The 25,152-nt window shown below is 40.0% G+C and overlaps 1 protein-coding gene across 1 annotated transcript in view; it reads right to left on the bottom strand.

The window, feature by feature from the left end:
• ZNF385D (zinc finger protein 385D) overlaps positions 1 to 8,659 on the bottom strand; it is a 994,621-nt gene extending 985,962 nt beyond the window's left edge. The window contains exon 1 of the mRNA XM_004449034.4: positions 8,536 to 8,659. Within this exon, the coding sequence (XP_004449091.2) occupies positions 8,536 to 8,641 (106 nt within the window). The 5' untranslated portion in view covers positions 8,642 to 8,659. The remainder of the gene's footprint in view (positions 1 to 8,535) is intronic.
• Positions 8,660 to 25,152: the final 16,493 nt, after the last annotated feature.

Raw genomic sequence — 25,152 nt, 5'->3', positions numbered from 1 at the left:
ATAACTGTTAAAGCCACTTCAGTGTTTGCATAAAATTAGTCTATCTTTATATCAGAAATAAGTGTAGGTATAAAGCTTATCTTGGAGTACATTTTGAGACAATTTTCAAATTAAACTTTCATCAGTGCTCCCTTAATACTGCCATTTATTGATTGTTCTCATCTCTATTCCACTCATATTCTATCACCGTCCCCTGGTAAATCATTTGAATGTATGAGAGACTTAGCAGAAGCTATTTCCCTGTATATGTGGAAAGAAAAGGAAACTCTCAGGGCAGTAGAAAGAACATCAGGCTTTGAGTTAGACAAAGTCAGTTCATAATCCAGCTTTACCATACACGAGTGCCTTGACCTCGGAAAGTCCCTTGACCTTTCTTAATTCTCTTTCCTTATCGGAAAAAAAAAAAAAATGTGACTAATGACAGCATCTGCCCACCTAATTTGAGAGAAGAATAAATGAGAAATTGCAAGTGCAATCGTTTATATCCTGTGACATACTAGGCAATCTAGGATTTTAGTTTATTCACTAGTCAGAAAAGGTGAAAACAGTTTTACTCTAAGTGGATGTAGGAATTTGATTCTTATCATCAATTATGGCAAACTTTTCTATCCTATTATTTTATTTTTCTCAGATTTTCTTACACGTGCTAAAAAAATCCTAAGGAGAACCAAAATCTAAGGGAATTGAAAAATGATATTTTGAAAGCAATCTTCTAAGGTCAAACTTACTCTTCTTTATGAGGAGCGAAAATACTTTACTCAACACACTGGAAGCAATCATTTAAACAGAAATGTGCTGTTCTACTTTTTTCACAGAGGCAAATGGTAAGAGATATGAAACTTTTAGAGATTATGTCAACTTTAAGGCAATTTTCAGGGTATCTTTAGGTCCTAGTAGCTACTCACCTCTATTTCCTACGACGTCTACGTCTACCACATAGCAAAATTTAATTGCTCAACAAATATTTTGGGCCGCCTATTATATACAAACTCTGAAGGAGGTAGAAAGATTGAAACTAACCATAGCCTCTGCCTTACAGAAGTTGTTTAGATTATTGATGTCCAGAAATATCTGTGAAGAACTGAATAATCAAGGGAAATCTGAATTTGTTCACTGTGCCCTACTTATTACTTCTAAAGGTGAATCTGTACCTTGCCCACTCCTTTCTCAGAAATATCCTAACATTCCTGGTAGGTCTCCATCTTTTCAGATTCCCCAAGGGGTCAAGCTTACCTTAGCTTTTTAAGTCATCACAGAGAATATCAGCACTCAGAATTCATCAGAGTAGGTATGCTAAAGCTCACTATTGTGCAACCATTGCTAAAAGGTCTTTAAAGGGAACCAGATCAGTATAGCACTGTTTAAGGGGTATGTGGTCCTCTCAGCCTTCCAGGAACTATGAACTGTTTGAAGTTTAGCCAGACCATAAGACAGCCCAGGAACTTAGCTGCCCTGCACTCGAGAAGAAAGATTCTTATGAAAGACTTCGCTAAAGTAACTGATGAGGATGTTGCTCAATTCACCATTCAAGGCTCATGGGGAAAATTCTCTCCAGTCTCAGTACGAGGAATGGCCCTTTTATTCCCTTTTCTCATTGAACAGTGGAGTTCTGATATATCTGCCTGTTCACGTCTGATGATTGTTTAGAAAATTAGGGCCAAATTTATGATTTTAGGGACCAAATCTGGCTAGTGGATTCTCCCTTATTACATAGGTTTGAACATTTCTTTCTTAATTTTTCTACTCTCAAGGAAATTTCCCTTTGTCATATATTTCATAACCCTTACTTGTTTTCAAACGTTTGAAAATATAATTCACCTACAGAGAAGTGCATAAATTATAAGTGTACAGTTTGATGAATTTCTACAAAGTGAAATTCAACCAATACCCAGATTAGAAAACAGAACATTTCCAGTGCCTTACGCCTTCCCCAAATGGTAATCACGATTTGCTCATAAGTTGGCTTTGCTTACTTCTGAACTTCATATAAATGGAATCATGCTTCTCGAACTTTCTGACTTCCATCGACATTATGTTTGTGAGATTATCCATATTTTAGACTGTAATTGTAGTTCGTTCATTCTTATTGTAACCCTTTATTTTTAAATTTTAATTTAGCAATATTTTGTATGCTTTTAAGACCTCTTAAACCCATTACCAAAATAAAAGTGTGAAAAATAACTAACTAAATAAATAGTATCTATTCACCAAGGCCATAAAAATCAACTTATACTAATTGGGGGGAGTGGCGGAAATTAAAAAAAATAAACAAGGAAAAAAAAACCAAGAATTACAAACAAAAAAGGTGCTTAACTTTTCAGTTAAACCAAAAGTCCAATGGACCAGAACATATCATTAGCTGATAATTCCGGTTAAATATATCATGTGGTTCAGCAACTCTTATTTATATTCTCTAAAAATTTATTTTGCTAAATTTGCCCTTGATTTTTTCATTGTGTTTCAAGAGGGAACAGAGTTCAAATGGTGGCCATTCCTAGCTGTGTGTTCCTTCCTGGCTGGGATCCTTTCCTCTAATGTATGTTTAATATTTCCTGGCTCCTACAATGTTGAGATTGACTATACCCACCTACTCTACTCAATGAAAGTGCTTGTTAAAGAGTAACAGTTGCCTGGAGACTTCACATTTCATGAGGGCAGGGGCTTGTTTCTCCCACCAACTTTGATAACCCAGCACTACCACTCTACAAGCACACAATAATCATTCATCAGCTATTTATTGCCTACATTATGTTAAAGTGAGGGGTACAGAATGTAACTGACTACCCTGTCATTCCTCAGTCCACAATCTGGTCAAAAGTTGAACACAAGTCAAGATATTTTTAAACTATGTATATGTCTGGTCCTTTCTGCATTTTTCAGAGTTTAGTTACCTTGGTCTTTTCCTATCTCTAGCATAATACAGCAATCTGATGGTGATGATAATGGTGATGAGGAAGGAGGAAGGAGGAGGGGAGGAGGAGAAGGATTCTGGTAGACAGAATAATCCTGTCTCTCCCCCAAAATATCAGGTCCTGATTCCTGGAAACTTTGAATGTTACAGTATTTGAAAAAAGGTTGTGCAGATGTAGTTAAGTGAAGGATCTTGCCATGGGGAGCTTTCCCAGGGGAGCCCAATGTAAGCACAAGTGCCCTCATTTGAGAGAAGCACGAGGAGATCTGACACATGGAGCAGAAAGGGAAGTGAAGCTGGAGACAGGGTGAAGTGATGTGTCACAAGCCAAGGAGCGCCAGCTGCCAGCAGAAGCTGCAAGAGGCAAAGAGCATCCTATTCCCAGAGCCTGCAGAGGGAGTGCACTAACACTTTGATTCAGACATCGGGTTTCCAAAAACGTGAGAGAATAAAGTGTCATTTCTTTGGAGCAACAACCGGAAATAACACATGATGATGACAAAAGGAGCTAACATTTACGTGTATTATGTTCACTCTTTGAACCACTTTACATGTACTACTTCATGAAGATCGATCAACTTTATGAGTTAGATCATTATCACCATTTTATAGATGGGGATACTGAGAAAGCAAGAAGTTAACTAAATTCTCATGGTTCCAAAGGAATGGAGCACGGATTCCAACCCAGGCTATTCTAGTTCTCAAGCGAACACTTTTAATTGCTACACCATGTTAAATGACCATTTTTTTCTCTGTGACTTTAATGTCAAAATTGACTATGAATGGAACATTTATAATCACCCAAAACACACGATGGTATGTGCAGCTTTTATTCTTTAATTCCAGGTGATCTGCTAGCTTTGATAACCTCAGAGAGTTCCTAGAAACTGTACTCCGTTAAATGTTAAATCTAGAATTTCAGGAAGCTTTCTGAAGTTTCCTGGGCTATTCCTCTTTTAAGGAGCACCTTAAACCAAAGACAATCTAGAAACATTTCAAAACTACTTCTTTCATTTCAGTTGATATTACAGGATATGGGAGATGGTTGGAGGAGAAAAGGAGGACTAAATCTCTACTAATCTCTAGTAATATATTATAAAATGATTACATTGAATACCTATATTTTAGTATTGATTTTTATTTTATTTATTTATATTTTATCTTTTAGTAATAAAAATTGAACACATGACAAGATTATCAGGAAATTAAACCAAAAATGCCCGACCCAATGTTATGCACAACCCTCAAGAAAACCCTCAAATAGAGCTCCCTAGTACTTCACTGTAGCAGTGCTTTCTCTTCTCATGGGGACAGACAGGTCCACTGAATATTTTTAAGCAAGGTATGCCAAAATAGAGACTGATTCTTGGAAGATGGACTGTGTAACTACAAGGAAGGCATGGAAGAACTCTCCTTTATTGCAAATTCCTCACTTACAACTGTGTAGAAGTGCTGCACGTTTGCTTGTTTTGATAAATGTAATTCCATAAGTGTATTTTAAAAAATACCTTTTGTGCTCCAAACAAGGCAGCAAATATTTACATACATTTGGATGATGCTTAGACAAAGTAATATAGTAGTTACATGCTCTAAATGCCCATATCCCATTCTTTAGAATTATGTTTTAATATTCTCCTCCGGTTCACCAGCAGGATAAGAATAAGATATTCTTTAAAACACACCCCCTCAATCTAGGCAAAATACTACAAGTGGTACAGAATTATTTGGGTATAATTGAAATACATTTTTTAAGTGGAATAAAGACTAAGTGAAGGATTTTGATTCATCTCTGCCTTTTGATGTCCTACAAATGCTCTCTCATTACAATGTGAAAACAAAGATAAAGATGAGTTATTCCAGAAAGGAATATATGGCCAATTTTAGCAGGCTCTAGAAGAGTTAAATAAATTCATTTTTAATGTACTGGAAACTTAAAAATGATCTCCTAATGTGTTATCCACTTGTTCTAAAGATAAATTATACTAATGAATTTTGGGCATGTACTCTACATAAGCTGATCAAAGTTTCTTAAGTGGCAATTAAACTGCTTGTTTGATTTTTCAACCCACAGGCTTTATTTTACTGAAGTTCTCACTTTAGAGGCCTCGTTAGAAATTTAAAGTTCCATCATCCACCATGAATTTCAAGTTCTTGAAATGCTCAAAATTACAAATCTTCTCCAATATTATTTTCCTCAATCTGTGATGTCAATATGACTCAGCACTTAGAGAGCTGAAATCACTTTTCAGATATCTGGTTGTCTAAATCAACAACCAATAAAAAATAAAATATTAGTCCTGTTGTGCAATATGGAACTTACAAATTTGTAAAACACAGGAGAAGATATATTCATGTGATTATATGGTTAACCCATTTACAAGTTCCAGTGTCAAAATTTTTTGGAATTTAATAGTTCAAATTCACAATATTTCCATATTATTAAGATTACATATGTTAGCCACTAAAATAACCACATTATCTGCTGCCCAAAATAAATAAAACACTAGATATGTTATTGCACACTTTTTTATGTCTCTATTAAACCCTTACATGTTCAGAAATGTTTTGTTTCCAGCAAGCAAAATGTGATTTTTTAAAGCCTTCAATTATACCAAGAGAAAAGACAAACATTTGGATTTCATGCAATGCTAAGTTACTACTAGAAAACACAAGCCTAAAACAAGAGAAAATACACAGCAATAACCGCTAGTCTAATGGAATAGGGAAATGAAGTTTTATTTCAAGACGATCAGAATGCCATGCAAGTGCAATGAAACATGGTATAATATCTTTAACTTCTCAAAGGTTCTCTATTTCCCACAGCATCTCCCACATCTGGGATATTAAGAGCATGAGTTTCCCAAAGGATTTGTTCAATTTTATTTGATAATTCTGTGCAGGCAAATTAGAATCGTGACTTAAAATATATCACTATCCCCAAAACAATCATTCTTACAGTTTATGAAGAAAATACGACATTTGCATTTTATTGGTTGTTCTTGCTCTCAATTTTAAAAAGTCAAAGTCTTTGGACCAGCACTAACATAATTTATCTTAGGAACTCAGGTCTATGACGTTAGAGATTATAAGAAAATAATGGAAGGCATGTACTCAGCTACCTGCATACACTTCGCTATCAGAAATGCACCATCTTAATTAAATTTCAGGTAAAATAAGCCCCAAATAGATGTAAATCATCTAGCAGAGATTGTTATTATAAAGGAAACACCATTTGTCTTGAATTGCACACATTTTTCATTATTGAATTTTTGATGCACCTAGTAAATAGCAGAACACAGCAGGGGGGTGTAATTGTTTTGGAAACACTGTTGACAATAAAAAGACATTTTGAAATAAGCTGCTAATAGCTCATAATAAAAATCAACATCCTGTCAGGAACTAAGTGTTAATTACAAGCTAGCCGAAATGTGAATGTGTCCATATAGACTTCAGGATAACTTCAGAGTCATAGGAATGTGGGAGTAGCATCAGGCAAGTCTGAAGTTATAAATCACACATTGTTAAGCTAAGGGTTATAATAGAGCACTATTGATTCACAATAAAGGGACTCAAGAAATGTTGTCAAGGTGAACACAAAGACCTCAGCATTTAACCCTCTCTACAGCGCGCAGGCTAAATTACATAAATATCAGACAATTTTCATTTGATTTCAAATCTCAAGTTCCACATTGCTGTTAGAGTTACCATTTGGAGCCTTCGTAGATCTCACGGCCATTCTCATTGTTCACGAAATTTAGAATTTAAAAAGGTCCCATCCTCTCATTTCCAACGTGGCTCAGAGAGGCCATGTGATGGTTACGAAACTGAATTTGGAATCCAGGTAGCTTGGCCTCCAAAACACTAACTCTGGGGCTTTGTCAAATGTCACATCTTTAAGGCCCCTTCCTTATCTACAGAATGGGGGTGATAAAGATGCTTCCTTCTTAGGGTCAATTGCTGCACATGTACTGGGGTTGTAAAGGTCTAAGAACAGTGTTTGGTGTGCAGAGAAGGGAAACAAGTGCTAGATAATATTATTTTTTAAATGACCCCAAAGTCTCCTCAGCCACTTTGTCATAGGGCAAAAACAGGCCAGCAGCCCTAAATTTTGGTCTCTTTCTACTTATGCAGACAGCTTCCAGCACTTTTTTCCTTATCTCTGAGATGATATGTACATGGAGGCTGTTTGCCCATATTCACATTCTATATTGTCGCTCCATGAATAAAGGGCTCCAGTTAACTTCTGAGGAACATCTGGAAGGAAATGTAAAGAAATTGCAGCAAACCCCAGGCGGGCAGTGCTGCATCCATCTACATAATTTGAAATGACCCATATTTGCCTTTGTGCTTGGAGAAAGCGTAGCGACTGAATCGCTCAGCACAAGCCAAAGGGTGACCGGGAGACCCAGAAGATGACACCTCCCCAGCGGATTTTAAAAACAGGGAGAGCCAGCACGGAGGAGACATCTGGAAGGTGCCTTTAACACACCACCCAGCCAACAGCTCCAGCAGGACAGAGAGAACTTTCCCCATCACATCCCCAGAAAGACTGGAGTCAAGAAGTCAAGGGACAGTGCCCACCGGAGGGTCCTCGGTCATCCCCCAAAACACAGGGGCTTCTTGGCAGTCAGGTCAAGGTGCCAGCCCTCACTGACGCGCAAATGCCCGGGAACAGCGCACGCCTCGTTTGACTTGACCAACCAGCCCAGGCTAGCGCAGACCTAAACGCAGCTTCCAGAAACACGTGAGGCAGACTGCTCGCAATTGCAAGGGGGGACGGGTGGAGAATGGGGGTTTCACATGGGATGACAACATTTGGGGGGTGGCAGGCGTCCTCTGGCCCCAACCCACACCCAGCAATGAAACTTCTCCCAAGAAGTCAAAAGACAGTCAGACTCTGTGCTCTCGGCCGGCCTTCAACCAGGTAATCCTGGGTACCCAGTGGAGGGGTAAAAAGAGGCACTAACTGGCCAGGAAGGCGAAAAGATTTAGGGGGACTAATCCTTCCTCTTTTCTTAAGTCTCACAAACCGCACACGCCCCACCCCACCCCACGCCCGCCACGCTCCAATGTCATGTCAAAGATATCTCTGGAAGGAGGCGTCTATAAGTCAATCGCTTATCGCCCTGTCCTCAAATCCTATCCACCCGGAACAGGGAATTTACAACCAGAAAATCCTGCCACGAAGCCGGCTGGCTGTGCTAACACACCCCAGCAACTTCGCCAGGTTTCCGGAGAAGCGAGGGCGCCCCGCACACCCCGCGCGGGGAGCCGGGGCAGGGCGTCCACGGCGGGTGGCGCAGCCCCAGACTCCGGCCAGGGTCGGGTTGGCCCGGTCACCCCTTGTCGCGGAAGCCGCCCCTGCCCCCTTGGTCCTCGGAAGCGCCCGGCGCCCCGAGCTCCTCCGGCCCCGCGCGCTCTCCCGCACCTTTGCTCTTCTCCTGGCACCAAGCCCCCGAGACAGGGGGTGCGCCCCGGGAGCGAGGGGCCCCGGGTCTGGATGGCGCCGAGCGGTCCTGCCGCGCGCGCCCCGCATGCCCCAGGGGCTGCCCCGCAGCTCCAAGCCCCGCGCCGCACGCAACTCCGCCGCCGAAGCCGAGCCGCCTCCTCCGCGCTCAACTTACCGGGTCCGGGGTGAGCCCTCGGCGCGGCCCCCGGCTTCCCTCGCCGTGCCCCCGCCGAGCCCTTCATCCCCTGGCTGGCGGGCGCCCGGCGCCCTGGTCCCGGCATCCGGGGAGGAGCGGCCGCCCGGGCTGGCTGTCCCCCGGGGGCCGGCCCGCAGCGCGGCGAGCAGCGGTGGCGGGGAGGCGCGCGCGGCTCCCGCGACGAACGGCCCCGGCGGGGCGGCGCGGGCTGCGCCCCGGGTCCCCGCGCCCCTGCCTCCGCCCCGCTGGCGGCGCCTCCGGAGCCCGCGCCGGCCCGCAGGTGCACCCGGCCCGGACGAGGGTGCGAGCCGGCGCGGAGGGAGGGGGCCGGCCGCGGGGCGTGCGGGCAGGAGGCGGGGTGCGGGAGAAGGAAGAGAGAAGGCAGGACACCGGGCGAAGACCCAGCCTTAATGGAGGCAGATGCAAGAAAACCGGCAATTTCGGAGATGAGCTTGAAGGCGCTGCTTCGGGGAGGCTCCGAAAGGGGGCTTTTCCCTGTGGGCGTCCTTTATCCTCCTGGTTTTGGGTATGGCAGTGCCTGTATTCAAAGTTTGGGTGCAGTGACCAGTCACCTTCCGCTCTGTTTTGTTTTTATTTAAAAAAACAAACAAACAATAAACCTTTACTGCCTAGGACAGAAGAGACCCGGTAAAGCTCTTGCAGGTGTACAGAGAAGTCAGGTACCAGGTACCAGACCCGCTAAGATTCTTCTTCTCTTACCGGATCATACCCTTGACGCGGCCTTAAGGGTACAGGATGCCCTCTGCTGCGAGATTCCAGGATTTAGAGGGGTGTTTGTGAAAGTTTGCCGTGCACAGGGTCACCTAGCGATTCCCTTAAAATTCTGATTCTGATTCAGTAGTTCCGGGGTGAAGTGTGAGATTCTCCACTTCTGAGTTTCATGCTGACCCAACGAGCACATTTTGAGTTGCAAACGCAAACAATAAAACCCTGCCTTCTAATTCAACTGAGCCACTGTCTGTAAGTTGACCTAAAATAAGACCTTGTTTTTCCTTGCTTTTCAGGATGCTCTGGAGGTCAAATAACATACAAACATGAACAGGTGGGAAAGGATCAATTACCCTGTGCATGCAAGTCCATTATTACGGTTATTAAGAATTATTCTACCCACTGGATGAAACGTGGGAGAGTATGGGCTATGATGTGGACCATTGACCATGAGGTGCAGCGATGCCCAGAGATCTACTCACCAAATGCAATGGATGTGTCATGATGATGGGGGAGAGTGTTGCTGTGGGGGGAGTGGTGGGGTGGGGGCGGTGGGGGTGAATGGGGACCTCATATTTTTTTAATGTAATATTTTTTAAAAATGAATTTAAAAAAAAGAATTATTCTAGATAAAATAATTCTGAACACTAACACTGATGAAAGTGTACAGAGATTTTGGTAATTTGCCACTCTATATGTTCTCAAAAGAAGCTCCAGAAAACAATCCACAATGATCACTCCACAAACATACCATCATTTAGAAAGAAAAATGGTAAGTAATATCCTCTAAGGGCCACTCCATTCCTCCCCCAAGCCGGTTGTTGATTTTCCCAGAAACACAGCCCACTCAAGTGTGTATTATCAAGCAGCTAAATAGCTTATCAACAGATAAAGCAAACCAAAAAAAGAGCAAATGCCAAGAAGAACAAAGAAAATAAAGACAGAAAAATAGTCAATACACCAAAAAGAAAACAGATGAGGCCTTGTGCTGATACAAGAAAAATGTGGAGAATATTTGAAACAATTGTTAACAGGAGAACTTGAGTTAAGAGAACCAGGGACTGACTTCTCATGTTACTGTTTGCAGTTTGCGGGTCCTCACACATGTTAGATAAGCTCTGTGAGCCTTACTTTCTTCATCTGTAAAACTGGGATAAGAGCAGTTACACTTCAGTGTTAGGTTTTGTCTTAGCCTACCAATGCAATATACCAGAAATGGGGTGGCTTTTATAATAGGGATGTAAGAGGGTAGAAGTTTACAGTTCCAAGGTTGTCAAAATGTCCTAATCAAGGCATCATCAGAAAAGGCTGGCTTACCAAGTTGTAGCTTGGGTGATCGGCACAGGTAGCATCATCTAAAGATGCTTTCTCTCAGAGCTCAGTTGTGGGAGATCGAGCACATGGCAGGGTCTAATGGTGGACGCTCATCTCGCCCCTCTCCTCCTGGCCTATAGCTAGTCTCGCTTCGGGCTGCTGCATCTGTGCCTTCCCTCTGGGGAGGGCTCTGTCTTTATGCAGCTGCAGGCAATCCTGGAATCCTCTCTCAGATGGCAGGGTGAAATGCCAGTGTTGTTTCTCCTCTTCTCTATTTGAATAGGAATCCAGTAAAGGACTAAGAGCCACCCTGGGTCCCAAAATCTAATCAAAGTTCCCCAATGGAAGCGATCTAATCAAAAGTGATCTAATCAAAAGGTCTCTTAACTGAATCTAATCAAAAGACTCCATCCACAATTGGTTTCCATGCATGGCAGTGGGCTGGCTTTAAGGAGAGGATTTCCTGAGATCCGTAAACGACTGAAACCAGGGGAGGATTTTTTACAATTAAATAAGATAATATTGGAAAGCAGTCGTTCTCAAACTTGAGTGTCCATCAGAATCATCTGAGGTCCTTGCCAAAACACAGATCACTGGGCCCCACCCCGAGACTTACTGGTTGAGTAGAGCTGGGCTGTGGCTCAAGCATGTGTGTTTCTATCATGTTCCTAGGTGACGCCAAAGCTGCAGATCCAGGGAGCCCCGTACTTCAAGAATCACTACCATAAAGCATTTACTGTAATGCTTGGCACATAGTAAGTACGAAATATGTGGTACTAAGGTTGGTAATCAATTCATGTTAAATGGCAGCTAAGATAGGGTTCAAGCTGAAGAAGGACATAATTGAAGCATGAAAGTCAGTGACTTTCAGGGATTTCTGCAGGGAGAGGTTAAGAACTCGAAGGCCGTAAGAATGGACATCGTATTTAGTGTGAAGGAACTTATGGGGAAGATTCAATGATGAGGTTTTGGCCAGGGGGATCAGGATCTTGGAGATCAGTTTATATTTTTTTCCCAGACTTTCTAAGAGGGTGATTTGTAATAAAATGGCAAGCCCCTAGAAATAAAATCAAATCACAGAAAGTGAAAACTGGGTCAAGAGAGGAAAAGCAGACAAGCCAAAGAGAGGGTCAAAACCATGGCTATGGTGGAGCAGGTGGAGCTCAGGGGTTGAAAACCTTCTTCGCACGTACAAGGTCCTGGGTTCAATCCCCAGTACCTCATAAAGTCAGAAAAACAAACAAAAGCAACATCAATGGAAACATTGCTATGGCCAAACACAGAGGCAGACTCTGGCCTCCTTCCTGGCCCTGAGAAGCAGGCGTCAGGTGATGTTACATAACTGTCATTGTCTGAGGCAAGGATTTGTAAATCCCTCTCTCCAGGGCTGGAAAACATTTTCTGCACTCAAGCTCTGAGGAAAATCTCTTCCATGGAACATTGAGGATCTTCAAATTCACGTGGCTTCTATAAGTGGGGACCTTCTTTAGAAATAGACATGGTATTACAGCATAATGAACAAAAAGCAAATCTGCGAGGGGACAGGAAGATGCTCCCTAAATGTTGAAGCTTCTGGTGATTCACATTTACCTGCTTATAGCTCTCCATGTACTGAATGCCCAAATTTTGTCAGATGCAGTGGTAGGTGCTTTATGGAGTCATTTTTAATCATAATAAATGTATTCAGAGCTGAGAAAATTAAGCCTCAGAGAGATGAAGTAACTTCCCTGAAATCATAGCTACGAATCCAGGTCAGCTAACAGGGAGGTGAGGATGGTCAACCACCACACCAGGGAAGCAAGTGTCTACAGCTGCAAGCAGGAGAATCATATCCATCAGCCAGGTGGGATCTAAGCCCCCTCTCAATTTAGAGATGGAGTGGACATCGCCATCCCAGGGTCCTAGGATGGAGGAATAAAATATGGATTAGATTAGACTTACTGGTATTCTACTATAGAATTATTGTGACTCTAGCAATGGAAGAAATTATATCATTGATGTGGAGACAGTGGCCACAGGAGTTGCTGAAGACAGAGAGAGGGGAAAAGGGGTGTAATATTGGGGCATTTTTGGGACTTGGAGTTGTCCTCAATGATATTGCAGGGACAGATACAGGTCATTTCATATCCTGCCATAACCCACTGAATGGACTGGGAGAGAGTGTAAACTACAATGTAAATTTTAATCCATGCTGTTTAGCAATGCTCCAAAATGTACTCATCAAATGCAATGAATGCACCACGCTAATGAAAGAAGTTGATGTGGGAGGAGTGCGGGGTGTGGGGAGTGGGGTATATGGGAACCTCATATTTTTTAAGGTAATGTTTTGTGTGATCTATGTATCTTTTAAAAAAATATTTTTAAAAGTTTCATCAAAAAAAAAAATTTAAAAACCTCATATGTATATCTCTGATTATAAAGCATGTAAAATTTCCAGTCTTAAAATTGTCTCTGAAAAAACGAGTAAAATGAAGTGAATAAATGTGGTCCATTCACACTCCTTTAGCACCTTTCTTAGGTTGGGATCTTCAGGAAACACTCTCTGAAGACATGGAGATGTATGTGCAGGAAGTTTATTAGCAGGAGCCCTTGAGATCAAACCTGTAAGAGATTAAAGCAGCTGGATTGGGTAAAGAGAAGTTGTGCTACAATGCAGTCTCGATAAAGACCTCAGCCAATCCCAAGGGAAATCTGGGACCCTGAATCAACCAGTCATTCCTAGTAATCACAACTTGGTTCACAGAGAAACCTGTAGGACTAACCTGCCCAAGTAACTGGATACTTCTTTACAGCAACTTACAGATGGCTTGTCCTGAATTCAGCAACTGTTTTAATAAGCAAGATGTGCAGGGCATTGTGGTGGTTACCTTGAGGGAAGATAAATGTGTTTGAATCACATGTTTGATGTCATGGAAATTAAATTTAGGAAGCACAATTCAATATGCAGAAGTAAACCATCGGTAAAATGGGGATAATAATAGTATCTATCTCGTAGGATGGGCATGAGTATTAAAAAGTCTTCCACAAAACGATGCTCTAAAGATATTTGTGTTTTTTTCTTAACACAATGAAAAATTTTGCAGGAGAAAAAGTGGTACAAACAAGTCTGCCCATGAGTTCAGAGTAAGGGCTTTATCTGAAAAACTTAACTGAAGGAGCAGAAATATAGTTGAGTCCTGAGAAGGGTTTGGACTTAGAAAAGCAAGCATAATGGTGAGGGTGAGTGGGTTATTCTGGTTAAACAAATAAGGCAAAGAAATGTGTAAAGTTTAGAGGTTTAGAAGTTTTTTGAGGACCAGCAAGTGGATTGTTTTGTTAGGAATTTAGATGAAACGTTGAGGATACTGCTGAAGATTTTCAATTATTGGTGAAGGATTATGGCTTTATTTAGGAGAAAATGAAGAGCGTAATTTTGTGAGCATATTAGAAGTATGAACCAAGTGGTGTTCTATGAAAATTAACTTGTCCATAATTCATTGCAATGAAAGAAATGATAAACGAGAAATCTTCCTGTTACTGACCTGCCTTTCTTTCTGGAAGCTGTTTTCTCTAGGGCGGTGGTTTTCAAACTCTGGTGACTGAACCAGTAACCTTGGCAGCACATGGAAGCCTTAGAAATGCACATTATCAGGCTCCATTTCTGACCTACTGAACCAGGAATTCTGTAAGTGAGAGCCAGCAATATGTGTTTTCACAAGCGTTTCAGGGGATTGTGACACACCTTCAAGTTTGAAAACCACCCCTCTCTTGTTTCTAGAACACATTTTTCTCTTGGAGCAAATACCCTTCTATAATGTCTTGAAAGAACCCTCTCTTCTCTCCCTAACTCTCCAGTGTGATCGCTGTCAGCTAACATCTTTCCAAACTGTCTCAGGCCAAATGACTCAGCACTGAACTATGCTGTGCCAACCCTTGGATCAGATTGTTTTTGACCAGTTTTTCAGAATGAATGTTTAATACAAAGTTCCTCCAGTTTGCTTTAGATCTGGGATACCATAGCACTCGTCTGTTCTACTGGAATTAAGATACCAAGAAAAAATCCTCTCCTCGAGAGCTTCATACGGAGTCAGAAAGGAGTGCACTGATGTATAGTATATTATTTTTTCCATGGGAAAACAAACCAAAACAAAAAACTGAGACAACTTTTCCCATAATTAGTAAATCTCTGGAGTGGCTAATAAAATATATACAACTGCAGCAAAAAGTGGTCTAAGATAATTAGAGCTTGAATATTTAGGAAGCAACTGTTATCATTAGGATATGGTTTGGGATATATGCTAAATAAGAAACATCAATGTAATGGTCACATTCAGAACATGGTGAGGTCATCTGGTGGTCCTGGATCTTTTTAAATCAATGGATGAGAAGTTGATAGAGAGAGAGGACCTGACATGGCAGGGCGCTCAGGCCTCAGTGCATCCAGCCCGAATGGGGGTGAGGCTTTGGACACACAAAATGACCTCTTGGCGTCCTGGGACTGCAACAAACTCATTTTTCAGGTTCTAAAATATTTCACATGAACACAATGGGTTACACTCATGCTTCAAAACTTTTTTTACAAATTTTGCTACCCAAGTGCAAATCTCTCCCAAAAATCATATATTGATTGCTACGTAGTTTTACAATTTAGCAGAGAACTGAAGTTTGCCTCCAAACTTCAAGTCAAAATAGTATATATTTCAGTTTGGCCAACTGCTCCCACATCTAGCAACTCTGCAGGAAGATTTACAGAAATTTGTGTTTCTTGGTTTTTGAAGATGATACAGTCCTGAAGATCTAGAAGAATGAATATGGTAACACATAAGTCCTACCGCACCGCAAACTCTTTGTCTCCTTCGGTAACATCTCCTTTCATTGCCTCTTCTTTTGTTGACAGTGGTACCCCCATTCTGTCAAGGTTAGAAACTCAAAGCCATCTTTAATCACTTCCGTCTGCCACCTTTACCTCCAGCTAACCAAGTCAATTCCCCCGCTCTCAGTCGGCCTCAGATTCTTTCTCTGTTCTTCCTCCTTCTTAGATTACCAGTATGCTGGTGCAGGCTTTCATTTTAATGCATTTTCTGGATTATTTTATAGGCCCTCCTAACCAAATTCCCAGCCTAGAAGCTTGATCTTCCTCTAATTGAAGTTGATGGCTGGCAGATAAATCTGCCCAAATTTCACTTTTCACCATGCTACTCACAGCCGTCTATATCACATGCCTCACTACTGCCTTAAGATAGAGTTCAAATCACAGCTTTGTGTCCAAACCCATGAGCTCATCACACCCCTTTAAGCCAAGGGTTTCCAAAAGGCCAGTGGTCTCGCTGTGACTTAGACATGCCTTTGAAAGCTGTTTCTGCTGCCTAGTAAGTTGAGTCCTGTTTCTCCACTTAGTGAAATTCTGCCCACCTTTCACAACCAGGTTGAAAACATTAGGCAGGCAGGTAGGAAAGAAGTGGAGGAAGGAAATAGCAAAGGAAGCGAGGAAGGAGAAAATGGAGGAAGGAAGGGCAGAAGAAAAGGAAGGAACAGAGGAAGGAAGGGGTGGAGGTAGGAAGAAAGGATGGAAGGATGAAGAAAAGGAGGAAGGGAAGATGAGAGAAAAGAAAAGCAATGCAGACAGAAAAGAAAGCAGGGAATTAACAAGTGTTTGGCCCTTGAAAGGCAAGTGCCATCACCCCATATTTCCCATGTGAGGAAACTAATCCTCAGAGAAGTAAATAAGTCGCCCCTGTGCTCACACAGTTAATAATTGGCAGAACAAAAGTTAAAACCAGGTCTTTGCTTAGTACGGTGGTTTCAAACTCGAGTGAGCTTGAGAAACCCCTGGAGATATTGTTCAAACACAGACTGCTGGACCTCCGCCCAGAGATTCTGATACAGTAGGTCTATAGTGGGACCTGATAATTTGCATTTCTAACATATTTCCAGATGGTGCTGCTCGTTCAGATACAATATGAGATCCACTCATCTACCAGGTCCCTCCATTGCCATCACCATAATTGGCATGTTGCAGTCATCCTACGGCTATTTGTTGAATAGATATCTTTGAAACCCACATGCTTCTACTACATTCTGAAGCTTTTCCTACTCACCACAGTTGGCAGTGATAGTACTTACCTCTGAAATTGTCAAAAACATTGTCTGTATCACTCCATCTAAATTTATCATTCTTTGCTGTATTATGATACACTTCCAAGAAGCAGATCTCTAGTCTAGATTTTGTGTGCAAGAACTTTTTAAGAAATTGTGCCAGGAGAGACATGTAAGGGGGTGGGAAAAGAAGGAAAGGAAAGAGGAGGAAGCCAAGTAAATGTGTATATCAAGCAGTGTCCCAGAGCGCAGCTTCAACCTGCTCCCACGATTCCCACAGGGAACTCTGAAGGGTAAGACAAGGGAACTAGGCTTTCCTATTCTCTCATCACTCATTAGTTAAGGCCTCCCAGGGTTATGTAAATTTCTAGACACTGAGAGCTCTCTGCATAGAAGGGCAAAGTGGCTCCAGGAGCCCAGGAGTCATTGCCTGAGTCTGCTCTGGCCATTGAAAGTGAAAACACTAAAACAATAAAAAGAGATCCAAGAGAATCTGGCTGTGACACTGATGACACTAATGAAACATGAGTGTGAAAAAAGCAAAGTAGTGTCTATGAAAATTAAATTGAGTGCTTTGTATAGTTCCAAAAAATGAGTTACTCAAAAGTGAAAAAATAAAATTAAAAATCTGCTCTTAAATTAGGTGTCATGAGACAGCTGTAAAAGATTGGAAAAAGCATAACAATTCAGAAAGACTTTACACATGGAATTTCTTAATAAGTGAATTTAAGGTTTCAAATCAGGGTAAAGAAACCCAAAGTAACAATTGTGTTTCAGTTAAGATATATTGGCTGGAAATAACAGAAATTCTACTTGAAATGGCTTATGGAATAATGGAATTATTAATACACATCTTAATCAAGTCAGTCCATGTCATTTCCACCTTTCTGTCCAACTCTTCATATTTTGTTGGTAAATTCCAGTTTTAGTTTCCTAGCTGCTAAAACAAATACCATACAATTAGTTGGCTTAATAACAGGAATTTATTGGCTAGTGCTCAGAGGCTGGAAGATTTACTTCTTCCCAGAGTTGATATCTTCCATAACTTGGCAATACACATGGTGCATCTTCTACTTCCTTTTCCAGGTTCTGTTGAATCCCAGCTTCTGGCTGCTCTCTGTGGCTTCTTTCTCCATCTGACATTCCCTCTGTTTATAAAGGACTCCAGTAATCTGGATGAAAGCCCGTCCTAATTCAGTCGAGCCACACCTAAACTGAAGTGAAATCTAGAAGAGTCTCTTATTTACAATGGGTTCCAAAGCACCATCATAAAACCACTTGTAGATCAAGTCCAAACAAGGGCACACAATTCAGTCCACCACACCTGCCCTCATGGAATCAAGTAGCTGCATCAGCTCAAGGAATCGCATTCTCATATATCAAGTCAAAGTCAGACAAGAGATGCTTGCATCCCTCACACAACAATTTGTAAGAGCAAAGACATCTTTCAAAGACACTCCCATTGTATTTCATTAGCCAGGGTTAGGTTCTATAACTAACAGCATTCACTGGAAAGATAGGGAATTACCCAATTTGTCTGGGAAAAGGAGGACACCAAAAAAAAAATGCCAACCTGGAAGACAGACAATCTATTCCAGGTATATTACAGGCAGCTGATCTGTTGTAGGTATTTTACATACTATGATTATGCAAGATAGATGATAATGAGCACCATATTGAAAGGAAGATCTTTGCCCTATATTAAAAATTAGTGAATGAATGAGCTTTTATATGTATTTAAGTTAAAATAAAATTATAACTGCTCTGTTTTAACTGACTTTGATTGACCTACTGATCCTAATGACATCAGAGAAGACAATTACTTACTGTACTTAATTGTATTACTTAGGGCAGGCAACCGGGGTCTCACACAGAGGTTGCAGTTAATAGATGTCATTATAGTGATGAATTTACATATTTGGTACAATAGAGTCTTGATAATTGCTTATCGATTCACTATAGATGGGGTTCAAGACAAGAGATGACAAGATGAAGTATAATAGATGACTATTAAATAACTTTCCCCTACCTGGGAAATCATGTCTTTTGGCAAGCAAATGTCTGATCTACTTCAAATATTAAGGACTTTTTGCCGTCTTTATGATGATTATTTCTATTAATAATTTTGAAAGCTGTGGCATGAAAAATACAGTATGTTCTCCTTTTCTCCTGGAAATAGGGAAAAACTCGTTTTTCCCAGCCCCCTTGCTTCCAGCAGAGGCCTTTTGATTAGTTTTGTTTAAGCAAATGTTGACAAAAATCTTGGCTCCCAAAATCTCCTGGGATTTTTGTGTGAAACCCTGCTTATCCTCTCTACCACATCTTGTCATCTGTAGGTCAAAAGCAGTGAACCTTGGAGAACTCCAAAGTCCACGGGTCTGACAAAGCCACCATGAGCCAGATGTCTGTTGGATTGTGTTCTTTTATTGTTAAGACCATGAGATTGTGTGAGTGTTACAGCAGTTAGCATCTACACACATTTCAGGTAATAAAAAGGAGTAGGCTGCATCCGTAATTGCGGAATAAGGGATATTGATTTTTAGCACCTACCTCTCCACTGCAAATTTTCTGCAAATTTACCCCCCTCCTCCCTTTTAATGTCTTACTTCCTGTACTTCCCTCCAACTACCTAAAGATATTTCTAATCCTATATTAAGAAAGGAATTATCTGATATTTACAATGTAGATAAATTATAAAGAGCTTACTTTGTTGCACTCTTTCATGAGCATTTGCATTTTAAAAGGAATACAGAAAGACTACATGCTTAACCCTAAAGAATGAATCACTAATGGTTGAATTTCAATATTCAGAAAGAAAAAAATATTGCTATGCAAATTACACCAGATAAGCAATTGCCTACTTCAATTAGAATTCCAACCCTGAACTGAAATTAAGTTTATGTTTTATTTTTTTCTAAAATTACATACGATAAAAGGCAATTGTTCTATTCAAATCTCTTTCTCTGCAGGAACAACTCACCCTAATTTGTAGGATACTACTAGCTAAAATTCAATAAAAGTGGAAAGTTTTTATTGTATGTATTGTTAAATCCCATGAACTATGAAATGTCTAAAATAGAATATGATAATTAAGGAAAATATTGCCTACAATTTAATTGTGAAAATAAGCAATATTCACTAACTGTGCAGTAAGTTCAGAATTGCTTTACTTTATATTTGGAAAAGTTTATGTAAATGCCAGTTTTCTCTATTTTAGATTGTACACAATTCTAGGTCAAGAAATATAAATCTGTAGATGTTGTATAGTATCTTATATATGCTCCTATAATTAGAATTAATTTGAACTAGGTGGCAAGTTTTACATATGTGGTGGGGGTTGAAATTGACACCTCACGACTGAGAGAAAAAAATCAAACAAAAACAGGAAAAAAAGAGTGTTTTTCATTTTTCTCAATCCAACAAGTTCCTCATGAATCCCCATTCCTGCTGAAGGAACGTGTGTGTATATGTGTTGGGGGGAGGACAGGGTAGAACAGTATGGAAGATTTAATCTTATGGACAGGAAGAGAGTGAAAACTACAACATAAACTATAGTCCATGCTGTGTACCAGTGCTCCAAAATGTACTCATCAAATGCAATGAATGTACCACACTAATGAAAGAAATTGTCGATGTGGGAGGAGTGGGGAGTGTGGGGAGTGGGGTATATGGGAACCCCTTGTATTTTTTAATGTAACATTTTGTGTGATCTATGTATTGTTATAAAAAAGGTAATAAAAAAGTGAAAAAAAAAGAATAAAAATCGTTAACTCTCTCTTCTGGTTTCAAATAACCTCTTTTGAGTGTTTATGAAGTCAGCTTAAAGTTCGAATTTCCCTTAAGGTAGTTTCTTCTCTCAAAGTGTCCCTCCTCCCCACTCTCCTAAATGGCATCTGGTTAAGTGAAAAGTTTCATGGCACTGTGGGAATTAAGTCGCTAGTGAGTGCTGACTCCCTCTGCCCTGAACTTCAGGAAATATCCCCCCCATTCTCTGGATGGATACAATACTATTCCAGGGAACATGATTTGGATTTTAAGACCCACCTGCTTCCTAAACTGCCCACATTGTCCATTGCAGAATGCACAGTGGTACACGGCAGTGCTGAGCATCTCTCATCAGACCCAGCAATCCCATTTCTAGATATACACCCAAAAGTATTGAAAGCAGGGACCTTAACAGATATATATGTGTACTTCAATGTTTATAGCAGCATTATTCCCAATGCCAAAAGATGGAAACAACCCAAGTATCCATCATCAAATGTATGGATAAACAAAAGTGGTGTACACATACCATGACAGTTAAGTCCCTGTATCAGCTTGGCTAGGTGATGGTGTCCAGTTGTTTGGTAAAGCAGACCTGGCCTGATTGTTACTACTAGTTCACGAATTTAAACCATTCATCAGTTGATTGCATCCATGACTACTCCATGATTATATCTACACTCAACAACAGAGATTATCTTCCGTAATGAGAGAAATTTCATCCAATCAGTTGAAGACTTAAAGGGAAAACTGATGATTTCAGCAGTCAGAAAGGAGAATTTCCTCCTCTACTTTAGCCAGCTAACTTCTGAGGAAGTCATTGAAATCGTCATTGGAGTTCCCAGTGTGTGACCTGCCCTACAGAATGTGGGTGTGCCATTCCCCATGGTCATGTGAGCGAACTCATATAATAAAGCTCACAGTATTTCACACATGCGTGTGTGTGTGTGCGCATCATGTCTGTTCTCTGGAGATCCCTAACACACGTACAGTAGAATATTACTCAGCTGCTAAAAGGAATGAAGTTCTGATGCATACCTGGTTATACCTTGGAGGCATCATGTTAAGTGAGACAAGATGACACAAAGGGATTTATATTATATGACTGTAATTCTATGAAATAAGTAGTGTATGCAAACTCATAGAGATAGAAAGTAGGGCACACATTACCAGAAGTGGTGGGGAAAGATAAATAGTTAATGCATAATGGGTGCAGGATCTCTGACTGGGTTAACGGTAAAGTTATTGTAATGGATGATGGTGATGGTAGCTCATGAGAGTAATGCCAATGAAGTGTATGTTTTAGAGTGGTTAAGACGAGAATTTTATGTTGTGTGTGTGTGTGTATGTATGTTACATAATTTTTAAAAAGAAAGAGTTAACATCAATTAAATGCAATAGGAGAACCTGGATTGTATATAATTATGGAAAAGAAAATGCCCAAGAGCACATTATTGGAATAATTTTTTAAAAAAAGAAATACAGATTGCATGCTTTATATCAATGTTAAATTTCTTGAACTTGATCATTGTACTTAATATGGTTACATAAGTAAGAACAATTAAGTCCTTGTTCTTACAAAACATACATGGAAGTATTAAATGTGTGAAGGAGCATGATGTATGCAGTCAAAAAAGAAATAATGAAATAAGAAATGTAGCAAAATGTTAGTTTTGTAAATCTGGTTAACAGGATAGTGAGTATATTAAGTTCTTTATTATTTTTGTATTAAGTTTGTAACTTTCCTGTATGTTTGAAGTTGTTTCAAAATAAAATTTTAACCTTACCTCAGAAAAAAGGAAATAGGATTTTTATGGAATGATGAGAACCCTATCACTCTGTAACTATTTCTCAAAAATATAATGGGAAGAATTTCTGGAATGAATCCCTTCCAAGTCTCAGATTCTGTTATTTAATTAGCTAAAGGTTGTGATGGATAAATTGTGATTACTAATACCTGGGGACTATTTCCTGTACCACTATCACTATATTCAGCACTCTACATTCATTGTCTCATTAACTACTACAGCAAACCTATGAAATAAGCTCTAGCACTACTCCCATTTGAAGAAACTTGGACTAGAGATATAATGTACCCTGCTCAAGGTCATGGAGGTGAGGGGTGAACCCAGGTAGTCTGACTTCAGAGCCACGCTCCTTACTCTTGTTCGCATATCCTGGATTTACAACAAACCAGTTTTGAAAGCTTAAGAAGTAGTTTATACATAGTTTTATACCTCATTCCCCTCTAGTTGCTCTTAACAAGAGAGCTAAGTCTCCCAACAAGCTTTTCAGGCAGTGCTGACTTTTCCCATGTCTTCATTTTCACAGCTTCAACCGAGATCATTGCTCTTCTAGAATCCAATTCAAACATTTAGAGAACCACGTCCAGGTAGCTTAACTTGACTTCTCAGTAGTTTTGGAAATCGTCTAGTGGGAGTAATTGTCTTTCACCATTTTTCTGCACTTGCTTGGAATAAAATTCTTGACTGCTATGAACATTTTTAGAAAAGAAGGCATCTTTATTTACGACTCCTGGGCTAAATCTAAGAATAGTTTTGGCAACTTGTCTAATCTCACCCCTAGTTTTCAAATCCCGTAATGGTCACACGGTAGATGTTGGCTGAATACCTGTTAAATGAGTGAATGAATTCATCGATATTGATATCAACAGCCTTTTTGGAAATAATATCATTCATAGACAGTTCATGACCATATTTTTGATGGCTACACACTGGCCTAGAAATAAAGACAGGTTATTCGGCGCACACATTTTTTAAAAAAAGGAAAATGAGTGGTAAGAACGAAACAAAATTAAATAAAACTCTTTGTTTACATAAATGGGGTTAATTGTCTATGAATAATAGATAATATTTCTATACCCCAAAATTTCCATATTTGGAACTTGTAAGCAAAACAGTATTGTGAGGATATACACCTAAGAGGTGATCCCAATCTGAAAGATGGGCCCAGTCTTCTAGAACCAAATCCACAAACATTAAAGAAACTCCATGTTTAGAAACTAAGAAGTGAACATAATTTTACTAATGTATAAATAAAGGCCAAATGTGAAAATGAAGACAAATGGAGAATGTTATCCCTATGCCTGACAAAAAATAATGGGCAAGGAAAGAAGACTGAGAGACCCATCCTGTAAAAGATGTAGGCTACCTGCTTCACATCAAGCAGCAAGGACGACAGCATCCCATCTGCAATACCCTGAATTCAGTTCCATGTGAAATACCTTATTTCTGATTTATGCTGCTGATATCCCAATCGGGACCCTGTATTACACTATTAAATTAAAATGTTTCTGAAAATAAATATGCCGAAAGAAAACACATTTTTGCAAGAGGAAGCGTATACTCGTGACTTACAGCAACAATTATATAGAGATGTTAAACTCATGTCCCTAAATTACATAGAGTAAAAATTACAGATAGTGTTATTTGGAAGTGAATACTAACATGGATTCATAACAATATAGTTGTTGGATCATTCTGCTTTTTGGCATCAGGAAAAAAAAATGGATTTGTAGCTTACTTCTGCAAGACTTCGATCAAATATATTTAAAATTAAATTTGCCAACTGATAGTGTAGTTTATAAGTCGATGCTTAAAAGTCAACCAAAATTGAGTGCCCTAGACTTTTAAGCAAGGACCACATATTCTCTATTTTTTGTGTACAATCTCAAGAAGTAAATGAAGCACCTCAAGGACACACAAAGTTCTAATTCAACGTTCAGGTTGACAGCTGAGAAATGATGGCAGACCATCGTTTTGATGTACGGCAATCAGAAATAAGGCATTTCACATAAAATAAAAACTCTCTGCCATCAGTTATGCAAAAGAGACAGGCTGTGACTAGGAACTTCAGGCACAGCAACAACTATTTATGTGCATAAAAGTGGAGAGGTTTGCAGACGATGAATTCATCTGTTACTGACATCCATCATCGACCTTCGAATTTTAAAGCTGGCAAGGAACCACCAGGCAAACTTCTTCATTGAACAATGAAGGAAACTGGTTATCTAAAGAAGCCAAGTAAGTTATTTAAAATTACCCATATGATTAATGACAATGCCAGGATCAGGGTCAGTTTAATTCAACTATGTACTTCTTATCCATTGGAGGGATTATTGTTTTCCAATTCCAGCATGGGCATAGTAAAGGGAGAGCTTTGTAATTTCTCTTCAGCACCTCAGTCATTCTAATCCACACATGGACCTACACTTGAGGTGTGCTAGCAAAGGGGGAGAAAAAAAGTTAAAAGATCTAATACAGCCTGTCAAGAAGCTTATATTTTAATTGGGAGCTGATATCTTGGTGGAGGGAAAATATTTCTTTCTTGTAGACTAGAAACTTGTAGACTATACTCTTTGACAATATGGAAGACTCCAAGAAATTGGAAGTTTCTTCTCATTACGAGCCTTCTAGGACACTTATTCTACTGGTTCTCCTCCTTTAACCCTTCTTTACTTACTACACTTGCTTTTATTATGAAAGATTGGAAAAATGCAAAAAAAAAATACGGAATAGCTAAGGACATAACAAACATCCACATTCCCAGTTTCCATCATATGACTTAAGAAAGAGGAAATGATGAAGTCCCTTCTATGTCCCTTTTCAAAGGTTTTGAATATGTGTCTTCACATAGTCATTTTCATATATTTTTGAATGTACGAATCATAACAACCTGTGCATATATGCCTCA

The sequence above is a fragment of the Dasypus novemcinctus genome, chromosome 31 (genome assembly GCF_030445035.2).
Source record: "Dasypus novemcinctus isolate mDasNov1 chromosome 31, mDasNov1.1.hap2, whole genome shotgun sequence".
Classification (NCBI taxonomy): domain Eukaryota; kingdom Metazoa; phylum Chordata; class Mammalia; order Cingulata; family Dasypodidae; genus Dasypus; species Dasypus novemcinctus.
Note: the sequence above shows the minus strand (reverse complement) of the source record. Positions and strands in the feature narration are given on the sequence as shown.